The sequence below is a fragment of the Epinephelus moara genome, chromosome 20, assembly GCF_006386435.1.
Source record: "Epinephelus moara isolate mb chromosome 20, YSFRI_EMoa_1.0, whole genome shotgun sequence".
Lineage (NCBI taxonomy): Eukaryota > Metazoa > Chordata > Actinopteri > Perciformes > Serranidae > Epinephelus > Epinephelus moara.
The window spans coordinates 15127301-15147201 of record NC_065525.1 but is presented as its reverse complement, the minus strand read 5'-3'; the positions used below and the strand labels follow the sequence as shown (position 1 = coordinate 15147201).

At 43.6% G+C, this 19901-nt stretch overlaps 1 protein-coding gene across 4 annotated transcripts in view; it reads right to left on the bottom strand.

The window, feature by feature from the left end:
- tspan9a (tetraspanin 9a) overlaps positions 1-19901 on the bottom strand; it is a 251282-nt gene that overhangs the window by 71517 nt on the left and 159864 nt on the right. For 3 of the 4 annotated variants that reach the window (XM_050073069.1, XM_050073068.1, XM_050073070.1), the window contains one exon: positions 15412-15491. In XM_050073069.1, the coding sequence (XP_049929026.1) occupies positions 15412-15474 (63 nt within the window). In that variant the 5' untranslated portion in view covers positions 15475-15491. Of the gene's footprint in view, positions 1-15411; positions 16499-19901 lie in introns of those variants that run through there. The other variant, XM_050073067.1, reaches the window with a different exon arrangement.

Genomic DNA, 19901 nt, shown 5'->3' with positions numbered 1-19901 from the left:
CCACAGACAGAGCTTGATGTATATTGAATAAATGAATGAATAAGTGAAGGAGGTCCGCTAATTCCATTGTGATTGTGGCTAATTAGTCTCATAAAACCCAGCGCAGAATTACAGGATTTTAAAGCCCATGCGTTATAGATGAATAATGCAGAAAATGAACTGTATAGTTCTTAGCACAGCTAATCAGGCTGGGGAGTTCAGAGCTGTCGGAAAGGAAAAAAGCAACTTACTTATTTAGTGAGAGTTTAATTCTACTGTCTGAATGCCTCTCTCTGGGTACACCTGCGTTGGAATTTCATCTGCTCATCTAATGCTTATTTATCTCTCTGCTTTTTTTGCTGAATAATAAATATTACTGCAGCTATATTATATGGCCACTGGGCATTTCACTAATGCCAATTACTCCAGAACTGATGTTGTTAAAGAGTAAGAACACACAGGCTGAGAAATCCTGTTAGCAGCAGCAGCAGCAGCTCTCTGTCCACACTGTGTAAAGTAGCATTCAGCAACGTGACGGGTTCTGACAACAAGTCGTGTGCCGGGATGGGCTTCTCAGGCTTTTTTTTTTTTTTTTTTTGGTAAAGCTTCAGTTTCAAGCTCGGGCTCAGATTGGATTACTTTCAAATGTAATTTACGAAGAAAATTGTCTCTGTTGTCTCTCTCTGGCTCTGCCAATTGTCTGCGTTGATGTGTGTCATGTGTTGCAAGTAGATACGCAATGCCCACTGGGAGGCAGGGAGAGAGATGGAGCAAAGCCAATACAATGCAAAACAGCACAGAAGCTACGTGTCACCAAGGTGGGGTGTCAGCCTCACTGTATACATATAGAGTTATGCCAAGTCATATTGCAGGTGGTTCTGCAGGGTTTGGAAATGTATGGTATATTAACTGGTGCTGAATTAATTCACTGAATTGTTTAACTACAGGATCCATTAATGTGATTGATTAAGTTTACTGTGAAATGTAAAAACATCCACAAAGTTGCTCTGCTGCATCACATCGCCTCTGGTACAATTAAGTGTTGATTTTAATCATTTGTGAAGAGACTGTACTTGTTTTTTACACAGTTTTATGTAGTTTTTACAAAGCGTGAGAATCACCAGAGGCCCGACGATACGATATTATCATGATACTTCGGTCACGATACAATATTATTGCAATTTTAAACTTCCATCCATCCATTTTCTAACCGCTTATCCTCTTGAGGGTCGTGGGGGTGCTGGAGCCTATTCCAGCTGACATTGGGCGAGAGGCGGGGTACACCCTGGACAGGTCGCCAGACTATCGCAGGGCTGACACATAGAGACAGACAACCATTCATGCTCACATTCACACCTACGGACAATTTAGAGGCACCAATTAACCTATCCCCAATCTGACACGGGGAGAACATGCAAACTCCACACAGAAGGGCTCCCACACCCGGGATCAAGCCAGGAACCCTGTGAGGCGACAGTGCTAACCACCACACCACCATGCCGCCCAATTTTAAACTTGTTGTGTAGTATTGTGATATATTGTGATGAAATATATTATTACCTTTTATTGCAGCAAAAAAAAGCAACTGGTTATATTATTCTAGTAGGCTTAATGTTTAATTTGTATTTGGAAAATTAATAGTTTATATAATTAAACAAATTGATACTTGGTGTCCGTGTAACGATACCATATTGCCACACACAAATATCACAATACTATGCTGTATCGCTTTTTTCCTCAACCCCTGGTTTTTACCTGTTGGAGGGCCCCGTAGCTGTGCGTGGAGACAAAAAATACACCACCCATGTGGCTTCCATGGTCAGTAGCAGCTTCACTTGATAACAATGGAAGCACTCTGCTGCAGGTGTGCTGCGGCAGACATGTTGTGCCATATCCATGTTCCATGTATTTTGAGCATTAGCCTAGAGAGGTAGCAGTCAGTAATGAATGAAATAGACTGACAAAAAAGGAGGCTCTTAAAATCACCAATGATTCGAAGGAGGCCACTGCATTGTGGAAACAGCGGGACCTTGTGACAACAGTTAAAAACCTCCAACTGTCCTCTAACACTCCTACTCTTAAAGTACATTGCAATTGTGCCTGTGCCAAGATCGCAGCCACACTGATTTGCCTGATATTGGGATGAGGCCCAGCTGATCTACTAAGTGCTAAAACTTACTGTTTTGAGATACTACAATCTGTGCATTGGCTATCACTTATTGGTTAGTAGAAGTGAGGTGTTTGCCATGTTCTGTGTTGCCCTTCTGCTGTTGTCAGATCAGTTATTCACTATTTGTTAGAAAGTCTTCAAGTCTTCAAATCATGCATATTGTCTTTGAAGAAAAAACAAAACCACAGCCTTAGTCTCAGGTCAGGTTGAGGTCCGAAATTGAGTAGGTTCAATCGGATCGGGTCTAAATGGCGCGGATACAAGCAAAGTTCAGGTATTGATTTTAGGCCTGTGCAGAGCTCTAGCTAAAAGTATAAATGTAGCTGTGATCACGAGTACGGCACACCGTATCTGATCACACCTCATCTGTGATGTTGCATATGTCAGAGGTGTAACTGATCCGTAGAGGTGAGTTCAACAGTCCTCATAAAAAATTTACCGTGGAGCGGCTCTTTAATCAAGTGTGAGCATTTACCTGATGAAAACACATAATTAATGGTGTGCGGCAAATTAAGGGCTAATAGTGCGATTCATCACAAACACGTCTCCTAGCTGAGCAACAAAGTCAGGAAATACACTGCTGCGATTCTTTGGTTCTGATCAAACACTTCAGTCACAATTGTCACTCATTTACACTGAATTTGATTTCTATAATTCCTTTCCTGAAATAGACAAAGTGATTTTCAAGTTTGTTCCCAGGGGAAAAACAAAAAGTGACATGATGTGGATGCCAGGGGGAAGAGACAAGGAGAAGGATGTGAGAGTGACGTTGACTCATCTCTCGGGGAGCTGTCATCAAACATCAATGTGTTCACCTCTCTTGCTCTTGGGAAGAGGGTCCCTCCCCTCCTTTCCTCCCTTTTCCTGCCTTCATGCTTCGCTTCTTCCCACCCAGGGAAAGGACAGCAATTTTGGGTCTGCCAGTCTGTCCTCTCAGAAGGGGACAGGGGAGAAAAATCTGGCCCACCCCATCTGTCCCCGCTCACTTGTCGTGCAACCAGCAACCAGCGAGCAAACTCAAAACGCCATCATGATGGCAGATTGAAACTGATGACAACCCTAAAACAGTTGAAATGTGTATGAAATGGAAGAGGGCATTAATGGGCTGACCCCAAACACGCCGCCGTGTCTTTTGCTGAAATTATCACAGTGATGGGGATTTGTCTCACAGCACTGCACTGATGAGTGTATACACAGGCAAAAGGTCCGTGTTAATCATTACTCTGGCTCACTATGGATGAATGAGATCATTCACTGAGGGTGGCGTTGACCCCATAATCGACCTCTCAAATTAGACTCCTTTCCCTAACCTCACTCTGCCCACACCAGGCTCTCACTCTTTTGTATTCCACCGCCATCCCAAGTCTCCTATTACTGAAGCCTGGGTGGCTTAATAAGAGAAATGGAGACATCTGTGCAGAAATAATGACTACTGATGGGGACTGCAAACGACACATGGCCAGTGAGGGGGGTCTGTACACCAATTTCTCACTGTATCTGATCATTAATTAAAATTCCCTACAATAGCAAACGGACAAATTGTGTACATACAATTTATTGAAAAATGTTTTCAATTTTACCCACGGCAAGTTAAAAAAACATGTTCCATGCATTCATTTAAAACTGAAATTATTACAGTCAATTATTTGACGTGTATTTAATTAAATGGCATTAAAGGTTAATGAATGTGGGCTCAAGGCAAATACAGGCATTTTTTTTGTATTCTGCATTATTTAAAAGACTCATATTCTCTGACAGGAGGCATTTCTAACACAGACTAGAACACCCTCAACCCGATCATTCGTCATTCTAGGTGAATATCTGCAATTACTGACAACCACACCATACGGCTCTTGCATTTCTCCCATGCAATAAAACTGTCAAATCCTCTCTAAAAAATAAGATCTGAGACATCCCTCTATGCCCCAGATAGAATACCAAAGCGATGGAACGAGGCTGGTTTTGCATGCTTCCTTTTTTTTCATTTAAGACTTTGCATGCTGCAGGCAACCAGACTGCTTCAGATTTCCAATTTTCAGGACACATAAAACCCTGATATCTTCTGAAACAGAACAGACACACAAAGCAAATGCTCTTTCATGTCTGGCAATACGACTGGTAATTGCAAATTGGCGTAAAATAAACAAGTGGAACCATTTGCTTTAGTTGTGTGATAAGACTCGGGCAAAGTCAAGGGGACAGTTTAAAACTCTGTGTTAAGGAAGGGGATGGATCTGCATGCAGGGAGAAGGGCAATAATCCCTATTAGGTTTACACAGAGTGTCAGTTATCTCGCCACTGTAGCAGTGAAGGATCTCGACTAGTTACTGCATCTTCGTCTTCAGGGAGAATATCAGAGCCAGGTTGTGAGCACACCTCATGCACATCAAATAAGAGTCGACCTCAAATTGGATCAGACGTAACGAGAGCACTGCCACAACCTGCTCTGATGAAGATCTGGGCTTCACTCTGAAAACAACAAGATAGGCCTCCATTTCAAATCACAACAAACAGTCTAATACATGGGCTGATGGGCTGAGATGCGCAGCATATTGCATATTGTATGTGGAATTGCCCCATTAAAAAATAGTGATAAAAACATGTCAGGCATTCAGACGATCATCCAGTCAGCGCATGTACTAATGTGATTCCATCTAAAAAGTGACAATATGTTGCATTTTATGGCGGAGTTATAACGCGGCAGTAATCTGCGGCGGTTCAGCTAAATAAATCAATATCCGCTCCAACGTTAAAGGTATAAATCTGTCTCTCATTTGTCATGGCTAACAACGTGGACAAGAGTGCGCCTCATTGCATGTTGGAGCCGTGCTGGAGATGTGTCCTGGGCTCATTACCATTCAAGCAGTGAATGCCTGAGTCCCTGACCCAAATTCAAGATGACACTTGTAAAATACACAGATTCCAAGTCAATCTGCTGCTCATATTTTTCAATGTGTTGTGGTGCTGCTGCCCGCCGTGTCCTGGGTCTCTAAATGTTGTTTAGAACGGGAAGGCGATAGATGAGTGGAATCAAGCTCTCGAGGATGCTATGTGGGTTGTTTGAGTGGGTTTATGGTGGGAAAAGAATTGAATCAATCGAGGGAGGGGCCCTGGGGAAATAGGTCTTAAAGTCAGTCATTGATGCATCCTGAGCCTACAGCTGATAACCTCTGGAGAACTTAAGGAGCTAGACCCATGACATTAGCCCTGGGCGGTATCTATTTTTTTTTCATACCTTCATACTTTGCCGACATTACACCAGGGTATATGGTATATGACAATATTTGTGTACAAAAAAAAGCCCATAAAAGCTAGGCTTAGCTGCTGGTGATAGAAGTCACTGTAGCACTTATTACACTGCTACATCTACTACTATCTACTACATTTAGATGCACAACAGATTCTGCTTTCTGACCTTATTCCCAAAGATACAATATTCCTACTACGCTCGTTACATGTCTAATGAAAATTAATATTCCACTAATATTCCAGTTCACATGCAGCTGTGCATACTCTGATTAACGCACCCTAACATGTTGTTTATCATGTCAAAATATGTCAAGCTGAACAACTGGAACCACTTGTGCCATTTGCTTCTTTGTACCAAAATAGGATTTCTTCAGTTTTCCATCAGTGGTGGACTACAGCCTCCCTCTTTTATTCCTTTAATTACCTTCTTGTAAAGGTGGGGGATGCAATATGTGCGCATATCCAAGAACCTGGTGATATCCAAGTCTTTTGTAATGTTTTAAAGTGGGTTTGTTTTCTGTCTGACCAGAAATGTGGGTTTCTCTGCTGGGTATGCATCTCTAGCCCAGTCTTGCAAACTGCAGGACTGTTGATTTGTGTACAATGATCCATGACATCGCACAGAGCTGGCCATAAACAAGCAAGAGGCCGTGTGTCACAAACTGCTGTAAAAACTCCAACTGAGACGTATACTCCGAATGTGCTGTATACATGTCAAAGAATGCTCCTTAAACTTGAATTATACAGACATATCCCATATGTCTTAGTCAGAAAATGTTTCATTCAGAAAAAGGAAAGAAAAAAATCCAAACACAATGGCCGTGCTGTTTACATGACCTGCATCAAATCCAGAATATTGTCATCATAGTGGAATTTTAAGACCTGTTTCCACCGAGCAGTACGGTACGGTTCAGTTTAGTTTGGTACACGCTTTTTTCATTTCCACTGTGAAAAGTTGTGCATGGTACCAATGGAACCGTTCTGTACTGTCCCTGTCTTGGTCACTCCTCTGTTGGGGTACCTAGCACACAGATCTGGTACTAAAAAGTGGAGCTGTGAACACTGCAGTCTGTTGATTGGTCAATAGAGAACCGTCACTCTTGCTCAGGGCTGAGTTGTGGCTGGTTTTGAGGCTCATGTAACCACTGTTCATACCGTGGCAAATCTTATACATTAAGTAAACTATAAATATAAAATGAAAGGATGTTTGGCTGCCTCTTGCAGCGGCTGTAGTCTGAGAAAAAAAGAAAGTGTTGTGGTGCATTGTTCTTGTGGGCTGAGCAGGACTAAATGCACAAACCCAAAGGTACCATACCGAAAGCGTTTGGTGGAAACGGGGCTTTGGTGTGCATGTTAGAGGGCTGTAACGGTATGAGAGTTTCATTGTACGATAACTGTCTTAAACAAAAAACACGATTTCATGGAGTTTATATTATTATTAGTCAAACCCTTAAAGGAATGAAAATGGAAGGATTTTTTTTGGTTGAACAAACGATATATTACTATAATCGAAAACTGAACCCATTTTGTTAACGACAGTATGTATAAAAAGTCTTTCCTTTGAAAATTACTAAAATAGAGCCGAGATTCTCCGTTCAGCTGCATTTTTTTCAATATTGTGGAAAAGCAAAATGCACACAGTATGACGACTGTCAACTTTTACATCACAGAATACCTTGAAACTGGTAAATCACTGCAACCCTAGCATGGAAACATTATAGGAAATAAGTGCCCTTCTTCCATCGACTCTTTGTGGAGGACCTGATGACACTTGCTGTGGTGGGTACTGACTCATCAGTGGGCTGAACAGAGATGATGTGCCACTGGTGGCAGGCTGGCAGTTGAATAAAATCATATGTCTAATAAACTGCTTTTGTAGTTGGAAAAACTCATCTGAAGATAAAGTTATATGTGGCAATATTTTCATGGTTTAATATCTAGTCATATTTATCTTACAGGAGACCAATGAAGCTTCTTTTTAACTAGTCCTGTAATGTCCCACCTGCAGTTGCAATCTTTCTCAGCACAGCTGCCTACTCCACCAAAATGGACCTTAGGTGGCATGTGTTGTGCACTACAATACCTCACCTCAATACAGCAGCTCCATATCAGCAGAACAGAAAGACAATTTTTGACAGTATCGAAATCATAGTATAAAATAATGGCTGTAGCTACCATGGAGGTAACCTTTGGTTTGTGGACTGCTGTTCTGAATCCTTCAGTTCGACATTTCCGCCGTCACCACCTTGGTTTTTTGGAGCGAGAAGTGACCATATTTAGATGTGAGGGTAGAGCTGTGGGAGAGTGAGAGGTGGATCTGACTCACTGACTGTGGCAACAGCTCACAGGCAGCCTTTCACTCAAAGGGGCTCGCCCTTAAATATGCATAACTTTGGGCCTTAATAAAATATAAATTGGTGAGTTACATAAAAATTCACCCCCTGTACAGTTGTCTCGAATGTTGAAATTAGCTATAGAGACTAAAACTGCTTCTTGTACCAGGCTGTAAACATGTTGATGTCTGCTGCAAAGTTGCACATTTTAATATGGCGGTCTATGGGGACTCACTGGCTTCTGGAGCCAGCCTCAAGTGGCCATTCAGTGAAGTGCAGTCCTTGGCATTGCTGCAATGGCTTCATTTTTCAGCCTCGCAGGTTGCCTCTTGACATAAAATTATACCATTGGGATTTCTAAGTACCCCAGTATACTGTGATAACGTGATACCACCCTGGGGCACTCTTCTGATGGACTTAACTGCAGCTTTAAAAGGCATCTAGTATTTCAACAGCCTTTCCACGTGACAATTAAAACCTGGCTGTGCATTGCTAAAACTACTATTTAAACCGTAGTATGTACACAGCTTATGGATCTGCAGTTAGTTCATATATACATCCAATATATTTCTTAATTAAACATGAGCAGGGTAATCTAAAAGGAATTTCTTTGCTCTCAGAAGACCAAGAAAATGATATTCTCTGAGCCTCCTCAGCAGAGCCGGAGGTGGATACTGACTGGGAAACATTGATTTCACTGTAATTTGCCTTTAGGTGTCAGAAAAAATGCTGAGTAGTTGAACTAGCAAGCTGTTCTAACATTCTACATTAATTCACTGCTTAGGTGCAGATTAGCATTGATTGCTCTTCCTGGGGTGAAAAGAGAAGGAGAGGAGGAGATAGCAGTTTGTAGTCACTCCTTCAGCACATGGCAAAAGCAGCGCTGGAACATTTTTCATGTACGAGTCGCGTGAAAGCCCTAACATTTTTGTGGGACCACAAACTGATATAAAATGTGATTTTTTTCCCTGCATCACTGAGAGATACTTAGAGAAATTCATATCACATTCAGATATATTTGTCACAGACGGAGACTGCGACAGCACTTCAAAAAGCCCGAGCTGACCAAATCACAGAGCTCAGTGTGTCTGTTTTATTGGCTCGCAGCTACATTCAATGCCTAAAAGTCCACAGGCACTACAAAATGTCACTACATGATGTGTGAAGCGTTCAAAGCCGGATGAAAAGCTACAACGATCGCACTCATTTTGTAACATGGATTTAGCCAGACTGTATTTCTGTACAACCGTTTACTTGATAATACCAATCAATTTGCACCAAATTGAATTCCATTATAAAAAATCACCCTCAACTGTGAGGCTGCACAGAAAAGCTTGTTTTGGTGGACATTTTTCCCAAAAGCCTCTGACTGGATGCCTTGCTTGGGTTGTTTTCAAATACATATAAAAAATATATCAAAAAGAATGGAATAAGACCATTTTTTAAGAACCCAATACAAGACCGAAGAGCATATTTCTGCTATTCAGTTCAGCAGTATAAACACATTGACCGCACAACACTGATGCTGCCTTCTCTATTGCCTGAGGTACACGATTTGGCACATAGTCACTAAAAAAGATCCTGCTTATGTATGCAGAACTAATGACACTCGGTTTTTCCCCCCGTCGTTTTTTTCTCCCATTCTCTCTACTCCAAACTCCTCTGGCCTATATTTAGAAAAGAAAGATCTCTGTATTTCACACGCTGGAGCAAAGAAAAAGATGTACTGTATAGTAATTCAACAAAATATTCAAAGAATGAATGGCATGTACCAAAGATGAAGGTTTTCTGCGTACTGTAATTCTTGTACTTGTCAGGTACTGTTTCATCTGTGCTCATGTTGTTCACCTGTCATGACAAGTCAGTGCCACACAGCTGACACAAAAGCAGCCAGGCTAAAACTGCACCTGCAGCCATGTTGATTCATGCTTGCTTACTGCGGTGGGAGACATTAAATTTAATGTCAAAAATCCTCATATGGCTAGTCGTATCTGTACACTTGTACTTTTTGCATGTTTTGCGAGGGAGATTTATCTAATTCTCGCCTTTGTAATTCATTAACTCGCTGCAGTTTTCGGCTTCTCATGTGTGTCATAATCAGCCTTTCACAAAACCAAGCGACAGCTCATCAAATCTTAAGCCCACCTCATTCAAAAAGCGATGAGTGATGGGGTGGGAGACTTAATTTCCTCTGCAAAAAAGCACCACCTACCTACTGCGCCCGAGCGAAAAAACCCACCTCCAATTCTCCTGCTCTATTACCTCAGCCCCATAGAGTGAAACACAGCAGCTCCATATCCCAGTTGATCTGCAACACGAGCTAATGAGCTCAGCGGCGCCGCACAACACGGTTGGGAAATCGAAACAGCCAGAGAGACGTGTGAATTAGAGTGATCTCCCAGGACGATCCGCCGGACAAAGGCAGGCATATGGAGATACTTGCAAAGCAGGTCAGCCAATCTGAATCAAGGCCCAGGGTTCTATAGGGGATGCTAATTACAAGACTTCAGATGATTTAAATGCATATACATATGTTTATGTTCTTATGTAAATGTTGCAGAAAAACTTAAAGACCAGCTTTGAGGCTGGACAGTATGGTAACACAGTCAATGAAATTAGAGTATGAATGCTGGATATGGATGATTCTAAAGACATCATCTGTGACTGCTTGTATTGACCATTGATTAAATCCACTGACTGCCTATCGCATTATAGTTGGAGGCGTAACATTTCGGTGGACAGACTGGCTGAGGTTGATGCTTCAATCTGCCATTTCAAATTCAGAGCCAATTCAAGAGCCAGCCTTTCACGGTGGATTGACGGAATTAAATGCATCTGACAGCGCGGCATATACAGCTTGTTTCATCATCTCGCAGAGCGCACTCAACCCTCATCTATTTTCCTGTGCCCCAATCCTTGTTTCACCTGGCAGTGACTGATGGAGTTCAGCTGTGCCTCTGGTGAAAAAAAAGGAGAAGAGAAGGGGGAAAAAAAGGAGGTAAAGTTTGTTACAATACACGCTCTCTTGAGCCATAAAAGATGACTGAACTTTTCATGTGCCGATATGGAGAATGAAAAACAGGCAGATTGCTTTGGCACCTCGGATCGAAAAATCCCACAGGGGAGAGGGGGGACGGCTTGTGTGAAATACTTTATGGAATTCCACTCCACCCAGACACGGACGTTCACACACACTCCTTACAAGCCACCTTGAGTCTGTCAATAGCTCCGCTCTTTGTAGCATCAGAGCGCGGGTACATTTGAAACCTTAAATGTCAAATACAGTGATTAGATCGATAGGGAAACTAATCTTCTGTTGCCTCGGACCAAATGGTTTATAAATCCCGCAGCAATCCCCCAAGTAAGCAGAGGAATTCATGAATGCTAAACACATTTGGTTTTCTCTGCTCTAACAAAGCAGCGGCTTTGATACTACCACCCCTCATGTACTTGTAGGACAAGACTGCTGAGCTGACACTTTTCTTTTAAATATGAATATCAAATGAGGCTTTCGCTTTTGATATGGCACGATAATGGCAAAGCTGGGCCGGGCCCATTTAGCTACTGTACAACCTCTCTAACAAAGGGAACAGGCCTGTGTGTGATGTTGCTCGTGATTTGGCAGAATAAATCCCTGTGTTGTGTTTCAGGCCTTTTTTTTTATCGTTTTACTTTTCAAAGGTGTTCAGTATCACTGGACAAGATAAATAAGTGCAGCAGTGGACAGTAAATTGAATCTTGAATGGAAGAGATTAACAGGGGAGGCTGTGGGTACAGAGGACATACTGCAGAGTAAGAGGCTGAAATCCTTGCTCCCAGCAAGAACACCAACACTGATATGCTCACAAGGCTGACACCAACAGGACTTAACATCAATCACCCTATCGGGCTGGTCAAACAGTCGCTGTTTGTGTGTGAGAGCACAACAGATCCCCCCCCTCCCTCCTAAACAACGCACTGTCACAGCACAAAGGCCATTTGCTTTGATGATTGTTGGCTTTAGCATTGAGCTGTCCTGAGGAGTCGTGCTCTCAATCCGAAATGCATCACCCAATACTGCTCTAATCTGCCCGAAACTCCCCCTGCAGCTCAGACTCTTCTAATCCTTTATAAGAAAGAGGAGCCAGATGGTCATGAACAACTGCTGGGGGGGCCTGAGGATGAGCACATGTATGGAGATGCCTGGAGTGCCTGCCACTGTTTACCTTGTGCTTCAAGTTACCACTGTAAGCCCCTTGGAGCGGATGGTGTTCGGGGCGGCGAGCGTACTTTCAAGAATGACTGTATGTTTGTGTGTGGATACAGCGAGTGTGCTCATGCATGTGCGCACAGTCAGAAAGAAGAGACCCCCGCTGTACCTGGTGTCAGGTTGCCGCAGCGCACCATTCCCCCCTCAGTCCTGAGATGAGATGTCAGAGCTTCAGAGGCAAACCTCCTACCAGCTGCAGTAACCTTGTGATTCCTGGAGTGTCAGAATTAGAGCAGTGCAGTCCCAGGGGTGTCAAGATACAACATAACTCTCGCCCTCCCCTGCCTGTATCCCAGAGTGCTCAGGCACCCCGCCCCGACCCCTCACTGACGAGCGAACCCTTCATTCCCAGCTCTGCTAACCTTCAACTGGGCAGCCCCAGGATCCAGAAAGCCAGTCAGCCAGCCGCCGATGAGTTTCGAGCTGTCACATGCTGATGGACAGACCCACCAGCCACATGCTGAATCCTAACCCCCGCATCACCCGACTCTCTTCCCATGGGACACTGATTAAACTGTCATTAAAATGATCTAGTGGTGGGAGGAAAACAAGAGTATCAATCTGCGGGAACAGAAGGGAAAATGCATAGTGGGTGTTCATTAAATGAACATTAACAGAGTAAAAATTCAATTATTTCACAGCAGGGGATGCACTACGCTGGGAAACGTCCATAGCCACTTAAGGTCCCAGTGCCCCTATGCACACACACAAACACAAACACACTCACACGATAACAGAGAGAGTCTTCAAATCTCACACTAAAAGGAGAGCTTCTGCACACTTTCAGGATGGTTGTAATGCAATTCCATGGAGGCCAACAAGCGAGGCTCCACATGAATCGGAGGCCACCATCCTTGAAATCCAAAGCCTCTTTTCCACCTCCCTATTAGTGGTGTGCAACAGCCGGTTATTAGTGGCGGGGTTTTGCCACTGAAAAGGGTTAAGCACAAATTGAGCCAGGAGAGAACCTGCGAAGTAAACGCCTTCACACAAATCCCCCTGCAACGGCCCCTCAAGGAGATAGCGGATAATAATGACCTCGTGACCTCTGCCTGAGGTTGACCTATAACAGTGCGCTGAGGCAGCTTCTGGGCTATTAAACGAGCCACGCAGGCCAGAGCTGACACACAGGTAACTGATGGTGTCACGCTGTTAATGGAGAGTGTAGTATAGGTTTGAGCTATCATACTTGTCTCACAGCTCAGAGAATGAGTAATGATGGAAAGTCTTAATTCATATAGTGATGATTAAATCAACATTATAAATTGTATGGGTCAAGGATATATGAGTGATTAAAGCTGGAGCGCCATATTGTACGATTCCAGGAGGATGTTTTTAGCGGCTGGACTTGCCAGATCTCCTAAGGCAACCAGGATGAGAACCTGTGACAGCGCAGTACGTGTGATTTTCTATTTGACAATATGGGAATAAGTGTCACTTCAGTACATTGATGCCGTGTTGGAAGTCTGACTTCACTTCTTTAGACTTTTAACTAGGGAGCACCTGTCCCCCACAGCTCTTTATCTTCAGGGCAGCCCATTTTGATAGGCTTTTGCAGGTTATTGCCGTTTTTGTTAATACAAGAATTGGGTTTAATGTTCAGTCTTATCTAATCTGTGTCCTCCAGAAAAACCTTTAACTTCTGCCAAATTATTGTGTTAAATCATTTGAATTTTGCAAGGCCATTAATTACAATCATACGCAAATGGCGCATCTTATTAAATCTTACTCATGCTTACTTAAATTTCGTCTCAAATATCTCATTCACTTAGGCCGTGCTGTAAAAGCAGTCCATCTCATCTGTCTGAAGGGAGTTCTCAGTAACAGAAAACATGCATTTTGTAATAAATTATTAACCGCTGATTGATCATTTATGATGCTAGCAATCGATTAAGGAAGTTACTTAAAATTTCCTTCCCATGTTAAACAGTAGTTATGCCAATGCACGAGCAGCACGCACTTGCACTGTACACATACTGAACGACTTCTAAAGAGGCGCCCACATCAAGGTAAGTCGATGTCTGCATTAATGAACCCATCATCATCTTTTCTGACCCTTTCATTCCCTTAAGCAAACATTACATGAAGGCGAGCCACGCTGTAGAGCCCCTTAGCTGTTTGTAAGCCTTTGCCCATCGCCCTCGCCTCTGTTGACTGGGTAATGATAGAAGAATGATATGGAGATACTGCCCTGAAGCAGCAGAGGCGTCCACAGCTTTAGGCCACAGAGGCTGGCCACTAGCAGTGCCGTTCATTTAAGTATATGGAGCGGACAACGGGATAGATGTCGGACTTGTGTGGTGCAAGTGTACGTGTGTGTGTTTTCAATGGTGGTCTGTGCACAGCTGGGCTCGAGCTAAAGCCCACTCTGTTGCCTCCAATGCGCCCCAGTTAGCACAGCTCACAACCCAGTGACATGGTGGGCAGGGGTTGGTAGAGTCCCCAGTGTTGGGGTGTTTTTACGCTTCACGCTTCGCTGCATCCACACAAAAGACTTGGCCTCATAACCTATAAGCTCTCTAATCCATTCTGTAAACACTAAGGGATGCCCACTTTTACAACAAATGCCCATGCATGGGTACACAGCAGAGCCTGCCACACGCTGGCCAGGTTTCTCTGAGTGAAATCTATTTGTGAGTTAACTTGGCACAGAGAGCACTATCACCAAATGATTCTTTTTTACTTCAATTATTACTGAGTATTACTACAAATATTGATAATTACAACAAATTTTAAATCACACCGATTGAGCCAAATGCCCTGGTGCAGCAATTCTGAACTCTGCCTATACTTCTCTCCATTATTGATCACAGCTTTACCCAAGAGCAAGGACAATATTAAAATGAAAAGTACAGATCAGATCATCTCCTCCAGAATCAACTGCTTGCAGACCGCCTCGACTCATATCCACTCGTTGCATACTGTGTTGCTCATCAATATAACTGTGCTCTAGAGGTGTGCAGCTCCACTTGCATTTCAACCTCATGTTCCCTGTAAATCATATAACCATCTGAATGAGTGACCCTAATGAACTCCCTACAATCCAACTCCCCCCACTGCTAGTCACATACAAAAGAAGACCTGGTGCAATGCCACTGACTCTGTCATGATATCCAGGAATAGCAACATGCACTGCACAGGGAGGAACAGGAATAAACAGCCTGATGTAATAATTAGAAACGCATGATTGCACTGAAAACCATCACTTTGCCATGTTTCCGATGAACTCTTTTTTAAAAATCTTATTACAAACTGAGCCGTTACACTCTCTAACACAGATATGGATAATGATTAGAGTTGCCAAAGCCAGATTTACTCAGTCAGCATCATTTCTTGAGCCACATCCACACATTTGTATCATTATCATCAGCTAGATCGATGTTAACAACTGTGAGGAGGGAAAGCATTAAGGAAAACGATGAGCCACTTACCCAGAAGATGAGATTGAAGATGAACATCATATACTTCAAGCAGCAGAGGCAGCCCCTTGCCATGTTGCACTTCTTGAATTCTAAAAGGAACACAAATGATAGATCCAGGTAAAAGACTACGTATTTGCTGCCTTTGGGTGAGCTGTACTTGTTGTTGGTCTTGTCTCCTGCGCTGGCGTCAGCTGCCGCTCCAGCCTGCCCCTGCTGTGCGTTTTTGCGTGGCCCCGTGGAGCCGTAGAATGCGCCGGCAGTGAAGCCGCGGCCGCCAAACGGGCGGCCAGACGTGGACGCCTGGGCAAAATCTGAGTCACGGCTATCTACTGAGGGGCTACGGTGAATGGCTGACTCCTCACTGCTGGACTTCTCCATGCTCTAGGGCTGCAGCTGCTGATGAAGGGCTCCCTGACGCACAGTCTACCATAGTCTCAGGAATGACAGGACAGAACAACTCGACCTCCAAGTCTCAGCTGCTTCAGGCTTTGAAGCAAAAATAAAAAAAAGATAAAAGCCTCACAGAAACACAACTACATCCGCCTCAGAGCACACAGTTGGGGAAGAAAGTCCTCAGTACAGAAGTGAGTAGAACTGCACTGCTCAGGCACCTCTGTCTTCTGACTGCTGCTACTGTCTTCCTGTGATAGTCCTGAAGCTGTGCAGAAGAGTCCTGTGAGGAGCATTACCCTCGCCTTATGACGGGACTGTCCTTCCAGGAAGAAGTTACAGTGCTCCCCTCCTGTGCTGCTCACTGCTGTGCTCCAGTGGGAGTGAGACCCCTGTGAGTCTCAGCTGCTCCACTCCCACGTTCACTTGCTGACCTGGTAACTTTTCTCCCCGTCCTCTCTCCACTGCTCTGCTCCTTCCCTGTCCTCCTCTTCTCAGCGTGCTCTGATGCACTCTCTCCTCCTTTACTCTGTCTCTCTCTCTGTCTCTCTCTGAGTGTGCCTGTCTTCTCTAGTGTGCCATTCTGTGCTCAGAGGCTCAGTCCTCCGCACTGCCTGCGCTCTGCTCTCCCAATAGCAGCACTCTGGCTGATGTGCTATTATCGGCAGACGCAACTAACGGGCATTCCCTATCTCCCGACAAGAGCACTGCCCTCCTCCCCCAACTCTCTCCCTCTCTCTCTCTTTCCCCTCTCTCTCTCTCCCTCTCCCTCAGCCCCTCCCCACTGCTGAGCAGACAGCCAATGCAGCAGCTGCAGCCCGACCCGAGCTCCTCCTCTCTGCTCCCCGTGTCTTTAATAAGCCCATCGCTGTGTTTGCTTTGACTATACATGTTCAGCAATTTCATCCTTGCTGTCAGGGGAATTGAGAGGCCACAGATGAGTTTAGGAATATCAAACAAACAAACAAAAAATGAGGTGTCAAGGTAATTGTAGATGAGTAAGGGTTGTGTGTGGAGTAGCAGGATTGGGGTGTGTGTGTGTGTGTATGTGTGATGGAAATTGTGGGCAGGCTCTTTTGCATGCACAGAGTCAGTCAGTCTGCAGCTGACACCTGCACCTGCGATTTCACACATGCCAGTGAAGCTGCTCGCGCTGTTTTCATTGGCAATATGTAATTTCATTGATTAATCTTGCCATAAATAAACCACATTTGACAGTGTTTTTTAAAGCCAGCCGGAAACATGTGGGGACTATCACTGGAGTGATTACTGCATCTGATGTGGGTGGTGGCGACAGCACTGAGCTGCAGTTTGGTCACGCTGTTGCTCTGCGTTATTCATCACTGCACTGCCCACATCCATGTAAGGGGGGACCCAATTAACTGGCAGTGTCCAGGCTCTGGAATTATGGCACCATCTGAAGCACGGAAAGGGGATAGTGGCTTTAAGATGCTGAGCACTCTCCAAGGAAAAGCTAGGGTCAAATGCTAAACAGTGCCTCTGATTCACACACCAAGCAGACAAGATAGCACAGAGCTTGGACTTTACAACTTACCTAGCTCCCCAAATAACCACCTATGCATCAGAGAGCAAAGGCTAACTTGTAAAGGATCCTTAAGAGAGCAATTGTGAGGGTGGACAGTGTCAAATTTCAATTAAAAGGATAATTACTGCTGTATTCACCTTGTGTCCATCTGTGTGAGCTCACCTGAGCTTAATTTAAAGCTCAGGTGACAGAAAGAATTGGAATAACAATACAAATGCCCTTACTGACTCCCAGAATCAACTTTTTCTCCTCGACTGTCAAGCTAAATCAGGTCTACCACCAGACCGCACACTGTTCTGCTTTGGTAATGGTCTTCTGTCAGCTGAGTGCCGGTGATGGCTCAGCCTCCAGACAGATGGAGAGAGAGTTTCCACTGAATGGTCTTAAAGGTAAATCCAGTAATACCCAATCGACATAGACAAGCTAATCCAGCCCTGTTGTTTCACTATTGTAGAGTAACAAACAGCTTTGAGGAAGTGCAGGTATTGTGGTTGTAATAATAAAAAATATATATATAAATAAAAAAATCAGGATTCTGCAATTTGTTAATGATGCAACTTAACAGCAGAATTTAGTATGATGGCTTAAAAATATAAAACAAATATATACTAAAACCTTTGCACGTGAAATAATATTTACACCTGGGTTCTGCAGTAATGATTTAAAGGAATTGTTGATACTATACATTAAATATAAGGCTACAGCCAGCAGCCAGTAAGCTTAGGTTAGAATCAAGGCTAAAAAATGGGGCATGGCTAGACTGGTTCAGTCACAAGGTACAAAAAAATAAAAAGAAGAGGATAAAGAAAAAAGAAAAACCATCTACCAACAGCAGGTCCCAGCCAAGACACATTACAGCACATAACTCCCACAAAACCACAACATTTTCTTTTTAGTCCTTGGTTTTCATAGGGATCAAACAAATGAGATACAACAAGCTAATAAGTGAGCTTTAAAGGAGCCTGTGGGCACATGTTGTTTACTTTGGACAGAGTCTGTCCAAACATTAGCTGCAATCAATCTTCTCTTCTACACTCTCCACAAGAAAGCCACAAGCGTATTTCCCAAACTGTCAAACTACTGCTTTACGCTGCAGCCCCACTATGGTCGCTTGCGACTGCAGCTTGATCGGCTATCTTGATGTGAGCACCATCTGAGTTTTTCAAATTGTCACACTCTCTTGCTACACCACCACCTTGGTGGGCATCAGAAGTGTCCAAGCATGCTTTGTGCAACAAATGAGTCGCTTCTTATACAAAATGAATGCCAGAGAATTTCTGGTTGCATATAATGTGGCTGCACCGTCTAATGAACCATTCACTTCAAGTACAAGTTCTAACTTCTATCATATCTTCAACCCACCCTCACCAAAAAAAAGCCATATAGGTTGTCTGTATAAGAAACTTTTTGTAGTAATTATGTAGTATTTTATAGTAATTATGAAGGGAGCAGAGGAGGAAGTCCATGTAGGGAGGAGGTCAGGGTGGATGTATGGGTCAAGAAATACAGGACTTTCACCCAAGAGGCTGCTGTGTGTATCCTGTGTGAGAGCTAAAGTCAATGTGACGTATTTTAAACATGCGCTGTACTTTACTGATGTCACGTACGTAAAGCACATCAGTGACGTCATGTACATAAAGTCACGTGCGTAATAGAGATGCGTGCAATCAGCTGTCTAAATGATTAAACATCCACCCCCTCGCTAGTCGGTACCAGAAATATTAGTTGGTTAACCTAATTAGTGTTTTATTCATGTGCAAGGCCACTTAATTGTAATGCAACCGCCCACCACTAGTGGGTGCTATAGAGCTGTCAGACAGCTGTTCCCCTCCCCGCAGTAGCCAGCGCGGTTTGGTAGTACCTTGACCTAGAAAATGAAAACAATGTAGGTTGTGTCAGAAAAAAACTGGAACATATTCAGTCAATTGGAGCAATGCGCAACCACATTCAACATGTGCATTTGGATGTTAACCTGCACAGGACGACGGCTGCCACTGCTAGCGATGCTAGCTACACAAAGCCCAAATTGACATCGTTCACCCGGAGACGCTGTGATCCCGCCTGGTCTGAGAAGATAACACAGCTCATCACGACACTGACCTCGCAAGATATGCTTCCACTTAACTTTGTTGAAGGTAAAGGCTTCAGGAAGTTAATGGAATACGTGGAGCCTGAATGGCGCAAAATGTCTCGTACTTCAGCGGCATTTAAAATCCGACATGGTTGTTGAAGATTGTGATTGAAGGCTTCAAAGGACTCTTGATGCACACAATATATTTTGGGACAATGTTTCAAATACTTAACAATAAATTGTGCTAAATTTTGACAGTTTTTCCACTTTTTAGACTAGTCGACTAATCTTACTATATAATGACGAAAACTCTGTGTGTGTCTGTGTGTCTGTTCCACGCTTTTCTCCTCACTGACTTGGTCAATCCATGTGAAATTTGGCACAGTGGTAGAGGGTCATGGGAGGATGCGAATGAAGCAATATTACATCAATTAGCCAAAGGGGGGCGCTATAGCAACCGATTGAAATTGCAAACTTTGAATAGGCATATCT